Source organism: Lepisosteus oculatus, chromosome 28, assembly GCF_040954835.1.
Source record: "Lepisosteus oculatus isolate fLepOcu1 chromosome 28, fLepOcu1.hap2, whole genome shotgun sequence".
Taxonomy (NCBI): Eukaryota; Metazoa; Chordata; class Actinopteri; order Semionotiformes; family Lepisosteidae; genus Lepisosteus; species Lepisosteus oculatus.
Window position 1 is genome coordinate 5,855,582 of NC_090723.1, and position 16,154 is coordinate 5,871,735.

At 54.7% G+C, this 16,154-nt stretch overlaps 1 protein-coding gene across 1 annotated transcript; it reads left to right on the forward strand.

Moving 5' to 3' along the window:
- The first annotated feature begins 59 nt into the window (after positions 1-59).
- On the forward strand, positions 60-15,721 carry med1 (mediator complex subunit 1). Its single transcript, XM_069185809.1, has 17 exons — positions 60-275; positions 1,591-1,697; positions 2,474-2,552; positions 3,161-3,215; positions 3,869-4,001; positions 4,282-4,310; positions 4,913-4,984; positions 5,412-5,486; positions 6,059-6,132; positions 6,343-6,432; positions 7,181-7,292; positions 7,781-7,905; positions 8,877-9,001; positions 9,230-9,431; positions 9,882-9,977; positions 10,329-10,434; positions 10,726-15,721. Exons 1-17 carry the CDS (start codon positions 155-157, stop codon positions 14,669-14,671), a joined length of 5,547 nt encoding a protein of 1,848 aa, XP_069041910.1. The 5' UTR covers positions 60-154; the 3' UTR covers positions 14,672-15,721.
- Positions 15,722-16,154: the final 433 nt, after the last annotated feature.

The window sequence follows — 16,154 nt, forward strand, 5'->3', positions numbered from 1 at the left end:
AGCAGAAAAACGATTGATCCGCAGTTACAGCACCTCCACCCTCGTTTGCTCGGTCCGAGTCGCCTCCTGATGACGCCACAACCCCGCGCCCCCCCGCCCCCGGCAGTCTTGTCGGAAACTCTACCCTGCGCGACGGAAGATTTTTATATTGAAAATGGCGGCGGTTTCTGGGGTTGTTATATCGGGTTGTAGCCCAGCGAGAGAACTCGGGCCCGGGGCACCGACCGTTGGGCCCCCTACGATCGGGGATCGTCCCAGACCTGAGGAGGGGACAGGTAATGACGTGCTCACGGGGGAAATCGGGGGTCGACAGCAGATCGGCAGAGCTACAGTATCGCGTTCTCGCTGATCTGTTACTGTATTGCGTTGAGATCTTGAGAATATTATTTAGAAATTATGAATGGAGCGCCAGGGGTTGGACCGGAGCCAGTGAAAATCACCTTTATATACCTTTTCGCCTTTTTTCGTTTTCAAAGAAAAGAGTCATTGAATTATTGAAATTGCAAAAAAATAAATAAGACGATCTCCTCCCCCTTTATGAGTTTTTGATTTCATTTTGATGTCAGGCGTGTTTGCTTTCCATTTGGATCTACGCATATCTTGGCTGATCGCTCCTCTGAGACATACCCTTAATCATAACAGTGTCACATCGTGCTGAGGTGGTCCTGAAACCCTACCTGAAAGCTCTTTGATCTGCACTTCCATAACGCTGTAAATCGCCCTGCATGCGGAGCAGGGAGTTTTGGGGTCCGTGCCAGTGGGTTGCCGCGGCTTTTACAGCTGTATGTAGTATACCTGTTGTTCTTCCTCTGAGATAAGTTTGTCAGTTTTGTGTAGCCTTGTGTACCAAATGCCTAGCGGTGTGTGTTGCCCTGTTTCCTGTGGGAGTGCTCTGTGTGTGTGTTGCCCTGTTTCCTGTGGGAGTGCTCTGTGTGTGTGTTGCCCTTTTCCCTGTGGGAGTGCTCTGTGTGTGCGTGTGTTGCCTTTTCCCTGTGAGAGTGCTCTGTGTGTGCGTGTGTTGCCCTGTTCCCTGGGAGAGTGCTCTGTGTGTTGCCCTGTTCCCTGGGAGAGTGCTCTGTGTGTGTGTGCGCGTGTGTTGCCTTTTCCCTGTGGGAGTGCTCTGTGTGTGTGTTGCCCTGTTCCCTGTGGGAGTGCTCTGTGTGTGTGTTGCCCTGTTCCCTGTGAGAGTTCTCTGTGTGTGTGTTGCCCTGTTCCCTGTGAGAGTGCTCTGTGTTTGTGTTGCCCTGTTCCCTGTGAGAGTGCTCTGTCTGTGTGTTGCTCTGTTCCCTGTGAGAGTGCTCTGTGTGTGTGTTGCCCTGTTCCCTGTGAGAGTGCTCTGTGTGTGTGTTGCTCTGTTCCCTGTGAGAGTGCTCTTTCTGTGTGTTGCCCTGTTCCCTGTGAGAGTGCTCTGTGTGTGTGTGTGTGTGTGTGTGTGTGTGTGTGTGTGTGTTGCCCTGTTCCCTATGAGAGTGCTCTGTGTGTGTGTGTTGCCCTGTTCCCTATGAGAGTGCTCTGTGTGTGTGTGTTGCCCTGTTCCCTATGAGAGTGCTCTGTGTGTCTTCCTAACCCTGTGCCCTCTACGCCCTTCAGAGGCAGAGAAGCAGAGCAGAGTCGGTGCCCTACTGGAGAGGCTTCATGCCAAACACTGCGCCTCCCGGCCATGGCAGGAGACCAGCAAGGTGGTGCGGCAGGCTATGGTGAGTGAGGGAGAGGAGGGTGGAGCTCATAAAGGCACCAGGACATGCGGGGGGGAGTGGGGGCAGAGAGAGGGCACCGGAGCAGACCTGCCCCCTTCCTGGGAGGAAACCATGATTTCAAGTCAATCTCCAAAGAAGAGAAAGGCCAGGCTAGATGTGTGTCTTTCCCCCAGAGCTCACTGCTCAATGTGGACTGTCGCATCAATCATGTACTGAAGATTGGATCAAATATTCTCTCTGTTCATGAATTTAGATCTAAAGGGATTTATTCAGGATAGACAAACTCTTGACAACATTAGACATTCTCTTCACATTACAAAACACCAGTGCTCAAAAGATAAGAGCAATTTTGGTTAGTCTGGACGAGTATTAGTATAATTATATTATATATATTACAGTTTGAACAGTTATTACTGTTATTAGATTGTGGTTAGCCAGTTTCTTTTTGAGGCCCTCCTGGAGAAATATGGTTGTATATCTGGATATAAACTAGACGTTGAAAAAGCAAAAGTTGTATCTTAGAATTCAGATCAAATAAGAGAAAATTGTGAGAGCAGGAGCAGGGAGAGAGAAGAGGGATGGGGCAGGATGGGGAGAGCAGTGTGGGGGAGATAGAGGGCTCAGGACCCGCTGCTCTTGGGGGGGTCAGCCCGAAATGTTGGGAGGACTTGGTACAGAAGGGCGAAGGTCATGCTAGTGCAGTCAGGGGGTGTGTATTACAGGGGTATTGTGTGCATTTTAATAGGCCTTCAATCTCTCTTTCTCCCGCCACCCAGGAGAAGCGCAATGTGTTGAATGCTGGGGGACACCAGCTCCTGCTCACCTGCCTGGAGACGCTGCAGAGAGCCCTGAAAGGTGAGGGGATTGGGGTGTGGGGGAGGGCTGATTGTGTGGAGCTGATCAGGGCAGCGGTACAAGTTACCACACAGCTGGCATTGCACAGAACAGTGCCCAGAAGCGGGCCCTGGCAGGGCGTGGTGGGTCAAGCAGAGTGCACCTGTGTGAATTCCTTCATCTGCCATCTCAGAATTCCTTCTTTCCAAGCTTATGATAGTTAAAGAGTTTTGAAAAAGATGTTTATATCTCTGGAATTCTACAGAGCTGTACAGGAGGTATTCAGACTCCAAGGAAATGCAGTCCGTTAGTCACACCACACGCTGTGAAGGAGGGGACAGCCCAGCACTGGCAGACTCCCTTTACCTTCTATAGCTCTGCATCTCTTCCCAGTGAGGTCCAGGTAAAATCTGGGTGCCTGGACTGGAAAAGAACCGCTCGATGTTAGCCTTCTCCGGGCGAGAGTGGGTTTGCTATCGGGGAAGGAGGAATGGGCAGAGGTGACGAACTGATCCAGGGGTCGGGGTCGGCTGGTGTGAGGCAGGTCAGCTGCTGCCCCACGTTCTCTCTGCTCCGCCGAGCCTCAGTAACCCGGCCTCTCCCTCTCCCGGCTTCTCTCGTCCTCCCAGTGTCCTCTCTGCCCGCCATGACAGACCGCCTGGAGTCGATCGCTCGGCAGAACGGGTAAGCCGTGCGCCGCCCTGGCACAGCTGGGCTTTCGTGCAGAGTGAAACGATGAATCCACAGCAGTTTTCACCGCCGACAGCAGAGGCAACTTGGTCTTAGATGGACAATCTATTTGCTCTGATAACAATAAATTTGAAATTTCAAGCTTTCAAACCATTTGTGTAATAAAAGTAAGGTTATGCGGATAGTAATTGGAAGGTATAATGTATGTTGGCATGTGCCACAGCTTGGATAAGCTCCCACACCACCCTGGGTAGGCTGTGCTGGCTCACCTGGGTTCGAATTTAGCCTTGGTTTGGCGCCTCATTGCTAAAGGTGGCATTAGTCTTCTAATCGATATGAATGGCGATCAAATGAATGATGATTTTCATTTACCTAGATCTTTATTTGCAAAAAATCGGTTTTGCTACATGGAAGCTTTGCGTTTTAATTTCTGGCATGCTTGAAACTCCTAAGCAGAGAAAGAGAATGAACGGTGACCCTTTAGGCACTGAGCAGAGCCCCCCAAATCGGGGCACAGATGCACCATGAAACGGGGACCATGCGGTGCCGGTGGCATGCCCAGGCCACGGCCAAGGTGCTCTTTCTCTGCCAGCGTTCTCCCCCTCCTCCCCCGTCTCGTATCTGATGCCCGTCTGCTTGTCCCTCAGGCTGGGTTCCCACCTGAGCCCCTCGGGGACAGAGTGCTACATCACCTCGGACATGTTCTACGTGGAGGTGCAGCTGGACTCGGGGGGGCAGCTGGTGGATGTCAAGGTGGCGCATCATGGGGAGAACCCCGCGGTGAGTTGGGGGGGTGTGGGGGGGCGTCTGTTCTTTCGCTGACCGTTGAGGACGGGCCGGCCAGTCGCACGCCCCCTGGCTGATAATGCAGCGTCCAGTGGAGAGAGGAGATGCAGCTCGAGAGCCTCAGGGAGGGAAAGAGAGGTGCCGACGTGCCCTTCTAGAGTGCTCAGAGATTTGTCTCGCAGTGGAAACTGGGCGCAGCAGACTGGCCAGGTTTTATTGGTGAACCTGCTGCTGATGGACTGATGTTCTTCTGTCTCTCTCTTTCGTGTTTCAGAGCTGCCCAGAGTTGGTCCAGCACCTCAGGTAAGCACTGCCTTAGCACAACACTGGGCAACAGTGAGCAACACTGCGACTCACTGCATGATGCTTCCTTTTTCTATGGGAGTCTGGAACAAGCTACCCAGCCATGCGGTTGAAGCCGATACTTTGGCTTCAAACAGAGTGATTGACTGGATGAGATCCTGGGTTCAGTTAACTGACTACAAACTATGAAGTGTCCTGAATGGCAATGATTTTCATAACTTCTGTAGTTCAGTCAGTCAGTGTAAAAAGTCAGGAGTTATTTTTTTACAAATGTGGAATCTCCAATGATCTGTTTTGTTCTGTACTCGCTCAGCTTGGAACATCTGATTGCTTTAACACTTGCCTCTCCATACGAAGAAATCTAGACAGTAGATATATTCAGCGATTAAAGACTGGTTCAAAATATAGCCTTTTTTCTTCCATCCTCATCTTCCTCTTATATGATTTTTTGCCTTTTCCTGTAATCAGAATGTGCAGACCCTGTCTGGTGGGGGCCTGCGGTATTTTCTTCATCACAACTTACACAGAATGTACTCCTCACCCTTTTTCCATTTGAAACAGCCTTTCGGTTCCCTAAACAAATTGTTTGTCCCTCCCAACAGGGAAAGGAATTTCGAAGAGTTTTCCAAGCACCTGAAGGGTCTGGTGAACCTGTATAAGCTTCCTGGAGACAAGTAAGTGTGTTCAGCCATCATACTCCCAGCAGCAGGCCATGTCTGCCTGCCTGCACACCTGTGGCTTACAGGGCCACTGCCTTCCTTGTACTGGGTGCTACCTGTGCACCAACCAGTGTGACCTGTACCTGGGCCACAGAGTCTGTACCTGCATGTATGTGTTTTCAACTCATTTCAAAAGGGTTTTGCATCCAACTCATTTTATATAAGTCTCCCATTTTCTCTCTTTTTCCTTTTTCCTTCCCTTTCTCTCTGTTCCTATCTCTCCTTTTCCTTCAATCGTTTCTCATTTTGCTTTCCTCTCTGTAAATCCCTCTCCACACTCTCACTCCCTATATACCTCCTTTTTCAATCCCTCCACGATATACCAACTCCCCCTTCCTCCCTGATCTTTCTCCCAATCCCTCCTCAATCTCTCCCACTGCAGCAAGCTGAAGACAAAGATGTACCTTGCCCTGCAGTCTCTTGAAATGGACCTCACCAAGATGATGCACATGTTCAGGTGAGGCTTCTGTGCGGAAGAGGTGCTGGTCAGCCAGGCTTTGCAAGATTATGCAAGCCTGCAATAATATCACACGAGCACCTAAATCGCCCTGCAGCTCACAGCTGGCAACCCACTGAAGCTCACCAGGTGTGAGCCTAGCCAGTACCTGGATGGGAGACTCCTGGGAGAGCTGAGACTGCTGCTGGAAAAGGTGTTAGTGGTACTAGTAGGGGGCACTCACCCTGTGATCTGTGTGGGTCCTAATGCCCCAGTAAAGTGACAGGGACACTCTACTGCAAATAAGGTGCCCTAATTTTGATGAGACCTAAAACTGAGGTCCTGACTCTCTGTGATCATTAAATTCCAGGGTGTTTCTTGAAAGGAGTAGGGGTGTTTCCCCGGAGCCCTGGACAAATTTCCCCCTGGCCTTTACCAATCATGGTCTCCTTATAATCCCTAGCCTTCATCACTCTGTTCTCCTCCCCACTGAGAGCTGGTGTGTGGTGAGCATACTGGCACACTCTGGCTGCTGTGTCACGTTGTTGAATATTGTGTGTTCCAGTGTTCTCCCTCTTCTCTCCATGTTGCAGGTTAGCCACTAACGCCAACACTGTGGAGACCATCCTGCACGGCAGCGTGGGATTGGTGACTGCCCGGAGTGGAGGTACACAGCACACAATTGAACCACAGCTACTGATGCACACGTTCACAGTGGGCACGTTCTGATCTGAGCACCGGAGATGACACAACTAGCTATAAGCGGATAACCCAGTAGGGACAAAGAACTAGAGCTGTCCTACTGATGCTCTAGTTATACCTGAAACAACACCGTGGCCCAGACCTGGTGCTGACTTGTTGTCCTCTCTCTGTACAGGGCACCTCGTCACTCTGCAGTGCTATGTGTCGCCCTATGATGTGTTTGAGGAGGAGACCGGCGCTCTGCTGAACCTTACCGACTCCAATGGTCAGACTCCAAAAGCCTCTGACTGACACGCTTCCTCTGAACTCCAGAACTCCGCACGCCCTTTGTCCTTTCGATTCTCAAAACTGCATCCTGCCTCTAAACCCTTGCATCCTGAATGCTTCCTGCCCCTAAATCCTAAAGGCCTGACTCCTACCTATAAATATAATCCTGACTGACTGCTGTCTTCTGACCTCATTCATGTAACTAGATCTAGCTCTTTTCCTTAACCGGACTATGACAGGCCCAGCTGCTACATGTTGGTCTTGAAGGGCTGTAGCCAATCAGAGCTCTTAAGCCTACCCTAAGGTAACTCCCTGCCCTCTGTCTGCAGAGACTTTTAGGTTGGCTATCGGTTTGGAAACTCTTACGTTTTGTTTTGACATTTAGCATCTCCAGTTACTTTCTGGTAATTGGAATCGACAGATGTGTCTCATGTAGGCAAAGTAAGAAAGAGCAGACCCCTCAAGCCACGGATCATGTGACACATGTGCTACCGGCTCCACAGCTGCTAACAGGAGAGTTATCTCTGACTGGATGAGGGGCACATCCTTCCCTGACATCACTGCTAGGCTGCAGGCACCTGGCAGAGGTTGCTGTTTACAGGGACACTGAGAGTCCCAGCTGATGAACCCTAGCCCCAAGTGACTGGAACGACTGCTGCTTGTGTCCTTTTGGGTAGAAGTATAAACCAGTGCCTTCCGGCTCACAGTCGTGTCTCGCTCACCCTGTGTCTGTCTGTCTCCCGCAGTGCCGCGCAACCTGGGCGTGGGCGTGTCCGTGACGATCGAGGGGACCTCCTCCGTGTACAAGCTGCCCATCGCCCCTCTCATCACCGGCACCCACCCAGTGGACAACAAGGGGTGGGTCTGTCTAGGTGTCCGTCGGCACGGAGACACTCGCCGACGTGTGGGAGGGCGGAGAACGGTGTCGAAGCGCGGGGTGCGCGCTCGCGTGGTCGGGGACAGAGCGGCTCGGCTGAGCTCTGCAACCCCGCGTGTCGGGGTCAAGCCTGGCGCGCGCTGTCAGTCCGGTGTGGGTTCACAGCTGGCACAGCGCCACTGGGGGGGAGCGCTGGGGTTTGTCAGCCAAGGCTCTGCGCTTCCTGGAGCACCAAGTCTTGTAAGAGCCACTGGTGACTGTGCAAACTGAGTGGGTATGCAAGGTAAAGCAATTCTTGCACCTGTGGGCAAAGAGGGAGAGGCATTTTAATCAACGGGTTGCAATGCCTACTTTCCAGTTCTCGTTGCTCCGCGGATGTGAGCGGGCCTGTCCCTGCTGGAGTGTGGCAGGTGTGAACATCTTGTCGCAGGACCACCCTCACTGTCGCCCTCTCTCCTGCCCTCCTCAGGACTCCCTCCTTCTCCTCTGTCACCAACTCCAACTGCGTGGACCTGCCCGCCTGCTTCTTCCTCAAGCTGCGGCGGCCCCTGCCCTTCTCCCTGTCCTTCATCCACAGGATGGGCAACGCCACCGGTGAGCCTGGCCTGGGGAGGGGGTGGGGACGCCACACGGCCAGCATTGGGGCAGCAGCCAGGTTCCCTGTGCCCCCGCTCCAGCCCTTTGACCTTTTGTGATTGTCCGTGCAAATTTCCTTCCTCTCGAGTGAGGTTAGAGCCTTCTGCTTCTGCAGCAGAAGAGCACCATGGGCACTAGCAGGCCAGGGCAGTGTTCTTGCCTCACAGATTGATACAAGTTACAGACACATGCCAGGCTTGGGGGGGGGGGTGCCCTTGGGAAAAGTGCTGTTGATTCCAGTTAAAGTGGCATACTGGGAGGGATTTTTGGCCTGGTGGTGTGGGTGTAAGACCGCAGGCATGAGAATGAACATCAGCCTAAGCACCACTTCCCAGTGAGGTCTGGCTGCCAAGCAGTGCCGGATTTCACAGTGCCTAGGGCCTACGAAATTGTTAGGGCCTACGAAGAAGGGAAACACCTAGTGACCAACGAAAAACAAGCTGAAACAGCATACCTGCGATCAACTCTAAGTGCTCCAAATCAATAATCACACGCTATCTAGCAGCTGTTCTAGAAACCTGAAGTATCGAAGTGATGGTCGCTCGACTCCCCCCATCAATCACGTGGTTTGGCATAAGAATAGTTTGAAGTGCATCGTGTCAATAGACGTGATTCAATTTAATTCAATTTTAACTAATCATAGTGAGAGTGCCTAGGGCTGAAGAACAGCCATGCTGTTCGCTGGGATCCTTCAAGCAGGATCTGAGTGAGGCCCTCGGATCACTAGATGGGATGAATGTTAGGTTTGGGAGAGCAGCTTGACTCCAGCAGGAGAAAACAGACGTCGGTCAGGTGGAACGGAGGCCTCCTCCTACTCCCCTATGCTGGTGGAGTGAGAGTGATCGGCTCTAGGTGCTGGCCTGGGGGCTCTGGCGCCGCCCCGGTGGTAACCTTTTTCCTGTTCCCCCACCCCCCTCTGTGCTCCACAGGGATCCCCCTGTTCGAGACAGCCCCACCTCTGGCGCCCCTCTATGAGCTCATCACCCAGAGCCAGCTACAGGAGGAGGGGGGGGGCGCCCTGCCCCCGCTCGCTCACAACATGCGCTTCTATGCAGTGGGTATAACTGTGTGCTCGCCCGTCTGTGTCTGTGTGTGGGGCTGGGGCTGTGTTTTTCTCTCAAGCCTTGTACAGTGGTGTTTCAAAATAGCTCTTTACCCGGCCATTTGCCTGTGCCGATTTCTGTCCTTGCCGTCTTGATTTTATTGGTTTGGTGTGAGCTTTACCCAGCTGTCATCCTTGTCTGCTCCTTGCTCACTCTCCCTCCTCCCTTTCGTGCTTCAGTCTCTGCCTGGGCAGCAGCACTGTTACTTCCTGAACCGGGACGCCCCTGTGCAGGACGGGAGGTGCCTGCAGGGGGCGCTGGTGACCAAGGTCCCGTTCCGCCACCCAGCCCAAGTCCCCGCCCTGCTGGACATCATCAGGCACCAGGCGGCCTACAACACGCTCATTGGGAGCTGTGTAAAGCGCACAGTCCTCAAGGAAGGTGGGTACCCCCTTCTCTCACACTGCACCCAGCTGTCCTTTAAGAACCAAGCTCTGCAGTGCCTTAGTGTCCCAGTCTCAAGCCTCTCTCAGATTCACTTTCCTTGCACTTTCTCTCTCAGTTCAGTTCACTTCATTGCCGTGAGTGATGAGTATCTGTACTGCCGAACCCAAGTACAGTTTACAGTTGTAATCAGAACAGATTCTATTTATTAGGAAAACCTGAGAGTGAAACAATGCCGATTACACACATTCTGCTACAGGGAAGTTTAAAGTAGATCAGATTAATTCATTAAAAGTAAAAGCACTATGATTAGATTACAAGTAATGACTAAAAATGAAGTGAAATATTTTCCAACGAGACAGACGTTCTCCACTTCACAGATGTTTCTCCCGGTCTCCCTGCTCTGTCTCCACTCTCACTCCCTCTTGCTTTCTCTCTCTCGCTCAGACACCCCGGGGCTGCTGCAGTTTGAGGTGTGTCCCCTGACGGACTCCAGTTTCAGCGTGTCCTTCCAGCACCCTGTCAACGAGTCCCTGGTCTGCGGTAAGAAAGAACATTTACCTTCCCCACCTCCCTAAAACCCTCGCTCCCCCGTCTCCCTGCGGTCGTATGGTCGTGCACACCGCGATCTGTGTGTGACGTTAACAACGTCATAGTCAAGGCCTGCAAAAGCTCGTACATATTGGATTATTTTGGCTGCCTTTTATTAAAACTGCTCCAAAACCAGCTCATTTTTCCCTTCAACTAATTGTTTAAAAGTGGGAGAATAAATCTAGTGGCCAACTGGGCTGTAATTGTAATGGCTGGACTTCAGCAGCCATTTTATCAAGAACGGTCTAATTGATCACCTGTTTTTTGCTGGATGTGCTTACCTGTCTCTGTGCTGCCCCCCAGTGGTAATGGAGGTGCTGGACTCACGCCAGGTCTCCTGTAAGCTGTACAAAGGCCTGTCGGACGCTCTCATCTGCACTGATGACTTCATCACCAAGGTGGTTCAGAGGTACGAGCCGATTCTGGCGTGTTTGTCAGCTTGGGCCTTTCAGTGTTTGCAAGCCCTGCATAAATACTGAAATTGTGTTGGATATCAGATCTAAACAAAATGAAGGGTGTGAAGTTAAAAACCTCAAAGCTGTTTCATCCAAACTAATAAAATTGCCTGGCTTTCAGAATTCTATACTGTTTTTCTGTTGCAGAGTTTTGGAAAGCAGCTTGACCTTTTTTTGGTTCTTCATTTTGCTGACCTGCCTTTTTTCCCTTATCCCCCCCCCTCCAAAAAAAAAACCCTTTCCAGGTGCATGTCGATCCCGGTGACCATGCGTGCCATCCGGCGGAAGGCAGAGACCATCCAAGCCGACACCCCGGCGCTATCCCTGATCGCGGAGACGGTGGAGGACATGGTGAAGAAGAATCTGCCCCCCGCGGGCAGCCCTGGGTACGGCATGGGCACAGGAGGGGGAGGCAATCTGATGGGCATCCCTGGGGTCGGAGGGGGCAACACGCCCACAGGCGGAGGGGGCAGCAGCGCTGGGGCAGCAGGGGGAGGAGGAGGAGCTGGAGCCTCCTTCCCGGGCCCCATTAGCACCCTTTTCGGGATGGGCCTGGCGCTCAAGGAGAGACACGAGGGCCGGGGGCCCGGGGGAGAGCCGATGAGCCAGGCCGGGGGGGCCCAGCAGCAGCAGGCGCCGCTGCAGCAGCCGGCACAGCAGGGCCACGGGGACGATTTCAGCAAAGTGACCCAGAACCCCATCCTCACCAGCCTGCTGCAGATCACGGGCAACGTGGGCTCCAGCCCCACCCAGGCGCCCCCGGCCGCGGGCCACCAGCCTCACCACACCCCGCCGCCGGCCTCCTCGCCGGCCAGCAACACCAAGAACCACCCCATGCTGATGAACCTGCTGAAGGACAACCCCTCCCAGGACTTCTCCAGCCTCTACAGCTCCAGCCCCCTGGAGAGGCAGAACTCCTCCGGCTCGCCGCGCACCGACATCATGGGCGGGGGCTCGTGCGGGGGGGGCGGCGGCGTTAGCGGCGGCAAGACCAAGAAGAAGCGCCAGCGCAACCCCGACAAGGCCGGCGGGATCGGGGGCGCCATGGGCCTGAAGCCACAGGGCTCCCTGCCGCTGGCACTCCAGCACCACCAGCACCACCAGTTGGAGGACGACTTCCACCGGGAGCTCTTCTCCATGGACGTGGACGCCTCCCAGAACCCCATCTTCGACGTCAACCTCCCCGGGGACGGACTGGACACCCCCCACAGCATCACGCCGGCCCCCAGCCAGTGCGGCACCCCGCCCACGGGCCCGGGGGTGCCGTATCTCTCCCAGGGGCCCCCCCAGTCTCAATCCCAGCAGCAGCAGCAGCAGCAGCAGGTGGCGCCACCCCAGCCCCCCCCATCGGGCCCCAGCAGGATGGTGCGCCTCTCCAGCTCCGACAGCATCGGCGCCGACATCAACGAGATCCTGTCGGACATCCCCGAGCAGGCCGGCAAGATGGCCGCCGGGGGGGGCGGGGGTCACGGGCCGCACCATCACGGCCTGGGCGGGGGTGACGACGGGGGAGCCCTGGGCACCCCCATCCGGGACTCCTCCAGCTCGGGGCAGGGGAGCGCCGTGTTCGAGGCCGACCTGTTCAGCGCCGGCAGCAACGAGAATCCCTTCACCGACCCCGTGGACCTGATCGCCGACGCCGCGACGGCCGCCACGCCCAACAGCGACTCCTCCTCCAATAACTTCTTCCCCGACACCGTGGATTTCAACCCCGAGCTGCTGGCGGGCCCGGGCTTCCCCCAGGCCTACTTCGAGGACAGTTCCCCCAGCGCCGACGGCGACCTGGATCTGGTGAAGGGGTTCGGGGGGGGCAGCCAGCAGCACACCCCGGCGGGTACCCCCCAGAACCCCACGCCCCACGGCCGCAGCACGCCCGACCCCTCCATGAAGGACCCCTTCGAGATGAGCATGGTTTTCGGGGGCAGCGGGGGAGGAGGAAAGCCCCTCCTGGGGGGGCCCTTGCCGGCTCCGGATCTGGCCGACTCCCACTCCGGTGGGGGACAGAGCCCCCTGATGATGATGGGGATGGGAGGCGGGGGGGGCAGCGATTTCAAAAGCGACGCCAAGGCGAAGCAGCAGCAGCTGATGCGAGGGGGGGGCAAGGAGGGGAACGGGGGAGGAGGAGGGGGGGGGTCTGGATTGGGCGGGGCGTCGGGGGGCTCCTCCGAAGGGAAGCAGGGCAAGCGCAGCCGGACCCCCTCCAGCGACGGCAAGTCCAAGGATAAGCCACCCAAGCGCAAGAAGCTGGACCCTGAGGGTAAATCCCCCTCTCACAGCTCGGGGGGTCGGCCCTACACCCCCCCCAGCGGGATTGGGGGTTCGGGGGGAGGATCCATGGGGGCAGGCGGGGGATCCAAGTCTCCAGGCAGCTCAGGTCGTTCCCAAACCCCCCCGGGGGGCGCCACACCCCCCATCCCCAAGATCACCATCCAGATCCCGAAGGGCACGCTGACTGGCGGGAAGACCTCCTCCCACGGGGGGTACACCTCCAGCAGCTCGGCCGGGGGGGGCGGCGGGGGGGCGGCAGGAGGCGGGGGCAGCAAGAGCCACCACTCCCACTCCTCCTCCTCTTCCTCCTCTTCGGGGAAGATGAAGGGCAGCAAATCGGACGGGTCTCTGGGGCAGGGGGGCGGGTCCAAGCCGGGCGGCGGCGGCGGCGGAGGAGGAGGTGGCGGGGGGGGCAGCGGGGGGGGCGGCTCACAGTCGAAGGGCTCATCCCAGGGCATGGGCGGGGGGAAGCCGGGCTCCTCGCCCATCACCAAGCACGGGCTGGCGGGGGCCGGGGTGGTGGCAGGCGGCGGGGTAGGAGGGGGGGCCAAGATGAAACCCCAGGGGGGGAAGCCACCGGCGTCTCTCATCAACCCCAACATCAAGCCCAACATCTCCCCCTCGCACTCCCGCGGTGTGGGGGCCCCCGACAAGCTCTCCTCCCCCATGAAGCTCCAGCAGCAGCAGGTCCCCGGCACCCCTCCCTCCTCCAAGGCCAAGTCCCCCATGGGCTCGGGGGGCGGAGGGCTGGGCAGCGGATCCAAGACTTCCTCCGGCAGCGGGATGGGACCACAGAAGCAGCAGATGGGGGGCACCTCGTCGTCGGGCTCCTCGTCGTCTTCCTCCAGTTCCTCCTCCTCCTCCAGCTCCTCCTCTTCCTCCTCCAGCTCCTCGTCCTTCTCCGCCGGCTCCCAGTCCCAGTACGGGGGTGGTGGGGGTGGGGGAGGAGGGGGAGGAGGGAACAACAACCCCAACGCCAAAGGCAAGTCTCCCAGCCGCAACAAGAAGCCCTCCCTCACTGCGGTCATTGACAAGCTGAAGCACGGGGTGGGCACCGGCGGGGTCGGGGGCGAGGAGGGGGGGGAGGGGGGCTGCGGGGGGGCCGGGGGGCTGCCTCCGAATATCGGTCCTCCCTCCTCCAAGCATGGGGGCGAATACATGAGCAAGCGGGACAAAGGGGACAAGGAGAGCAAGTCCAAGGTGTCCATGTCCGGAGTGGGGTCAGGCGACAAGAAGGCGCTGGACTCCAAGAGTGGGGTGGTGAGCAGCACCGGGGTGGCCAAGATCATCATCAGCAAGCCGGACGGGGGTTCCCCCAGCATCAAGGCCAAGGTGACCCTGCAGAAACCGGGCGAGGGCTCGGGGGAAGCCATGAGGTCCCAGCTCTCCGGCCCCAAGGCCTACGGCTCGCCCCTCTTCAGCGCCTCCACCCCCAAGCACGACCGCTGCTCCCCCAGCCACGGCCGCTCGCCCGGCTACACCCCCCTGAACCCCGACAGCGAGAGCGAGTCCGGCAGCAGCTCCGTGGCCGAGAAGTCCCATCAGAACAGCCCCAGCTCGGACGACGACCAGGCGCTGCGCCCCCTGCAGCCCCCCCATGAGTACATGAGCTCCATGCCCATCAGCTCTGGGGAGAAGCACAAGAAGCACAAGAAGGAGAAGAAGAAACAGAAGGAGAGGGAGCGAGAGAGGGAGCGGGACCGAGACAAGGAGAAGAAGAAGTCCTCTTCCTCTTGCTCCACCTCTTCCTCGCACCCCTTGAAAGCAGACAGCTGGTCCCGCTCCCCCATCGCGGCCCCAGACCCCTCGCTGTCCCTCCTGGGGTCCGACCGGCCAGCCCGGCCCAGCCCGGCCTATTTGCGGACAGAGGATGATGACCTCATGGACTCTGCCCTCACTGGCAACCTGGATTCTTTCAAATAGGTGGGGAGCCTGTTCCCCTGGGAGGCTGCTCTCCAGTGCGGGGGGAAAGGGAACTCAGCCAATCTGACACGCGCTCAAATCGATTGTGAGCCAAACGGAAGCCCTTCTCGAGCAACAAGGGGGAGAGAGTTTGCCTGTTCTTGCAACACCACGTCGGATGGAGTTTGGGCAGCCTGGAGCTACTTCTCTAAGGAAGCAGTGTAGTCCAAGGACCTTTCTTGACAATTGAAGATGGTGGCCTTTGGGGGGAAGAAAAGGTGTCTTATCAACAGGGGGTTTGTGACTGAAATCTTTTAAGACAGTATACAGGGTAGGCAGTTTTTGGAATTGTGTAACAGTGGAAATGAAGCAGTGTCGAGGAAGAAGATGGTGATCTTGGCAAGTCTTTGAAATCGAATTCCTTCTTGTTTTCTGTTCGGAAAGTGGTTTGCATCCAGTTGGCAGAAGTGTGTGACTGAAGTTGTTTCTTCTGCTTTGTAATTTAGTTGTAGGACTGCTCCTTCACTGAAAAGTGAAACATCCAACTGGTTTCATTTACCGCTGCTTGAAATCAGCTGCATAAAAAAAGATGGTGTTTTTATTTCGAGGGCTGTTGTCAACCGTTTTATCTGCATTTTGAAAACACACTTAATATGGATGGTTGAATGCTAAAGTTTAAGATCTTGGCTTTGCACCAAGCAGATTTTACTCCTAAACATTTTCTTTAGCTTGCTCTTTTGTTTTTTTTACCTTGTCCAAAACAATAAGTGCAAATAATTTCATGGAACCTCGTGTGGATAAAAAGCTCTGTATTCCCGAATAATGTGGCGTCTACAAAAGTCAGCTTTACCATTTTATTGTATTTAAAAAAAAATACTGTATATACATAAAACCATAAAGCTTTTACATTTTAATATGTTCCATTAAAACATTTTAATGATTTTACACTTGCGCAGAATGATTTGGCTGAAAATGTGCAGTTTTTAAAACACAAAGGTTATATTTGATTTTATAAAAAAAGGGAGTTGATATGCCAATTTTAATAAACATTTCTTTGTGAAAATTACAAAACGTGTTTTGATTTTGTATCCTGTAACAATTACAAAATATCAACCAGCTGGGGAATAACCTTAGGGTAATGTGTTCTTTCTCAACAAGAAATGATTCTAAGTTTCAGAAACCTAAATTAGGAACACAGGGAAGGGTTAGATTAACTGTTCGAGGTGTGATAAGCCTGTCTTTTGTTATTTAGAGTAGGATCCCCCCTACATTAGAGAAAAGGGGCTTTGTTAAAATAGACTAGAGGATATACATTTAATTAATTAAATATTTCAGCTTGATCAACTGTAAGTGCATTTGTTGTTTTAAGATTGCACATGGAATTTCAGAAACAAATATGTTTCGCTGCCTTTCTGTACTCTAAAGGATGCATTTTGTCTTAATTTTGGTTACCAAACTTGGCTATTCCTGTGTGGTGTTAAAAGGAACTAAACATCTTGTTCTT

Excerpts from the sequence above, each read along its gene's own strand:
- med1 (XM_069185809.1), top strand. The coding sequence starts at position 155 with ATGGCGGCGGTTTCTGGGGTTGTTATATCGGGTTGTAGCCCAGCGAGA. Across the intron at positions 4,311-4,912 it reads GAGTTGGTCCAGCACCTCAG|GGAAAGGAATTTCGAAGAGT; the intron begins GTAAGCACTGCC and ends CCCTCCCAACAG. Across the intron at positions 10,435-10,725 it reads ATCACCAAGGTGGTTCAGAG|GTGCATGTCGATCCCGGTGA; the intron begins GTACGAGCCGAT and ends AACCCTTTCCAG.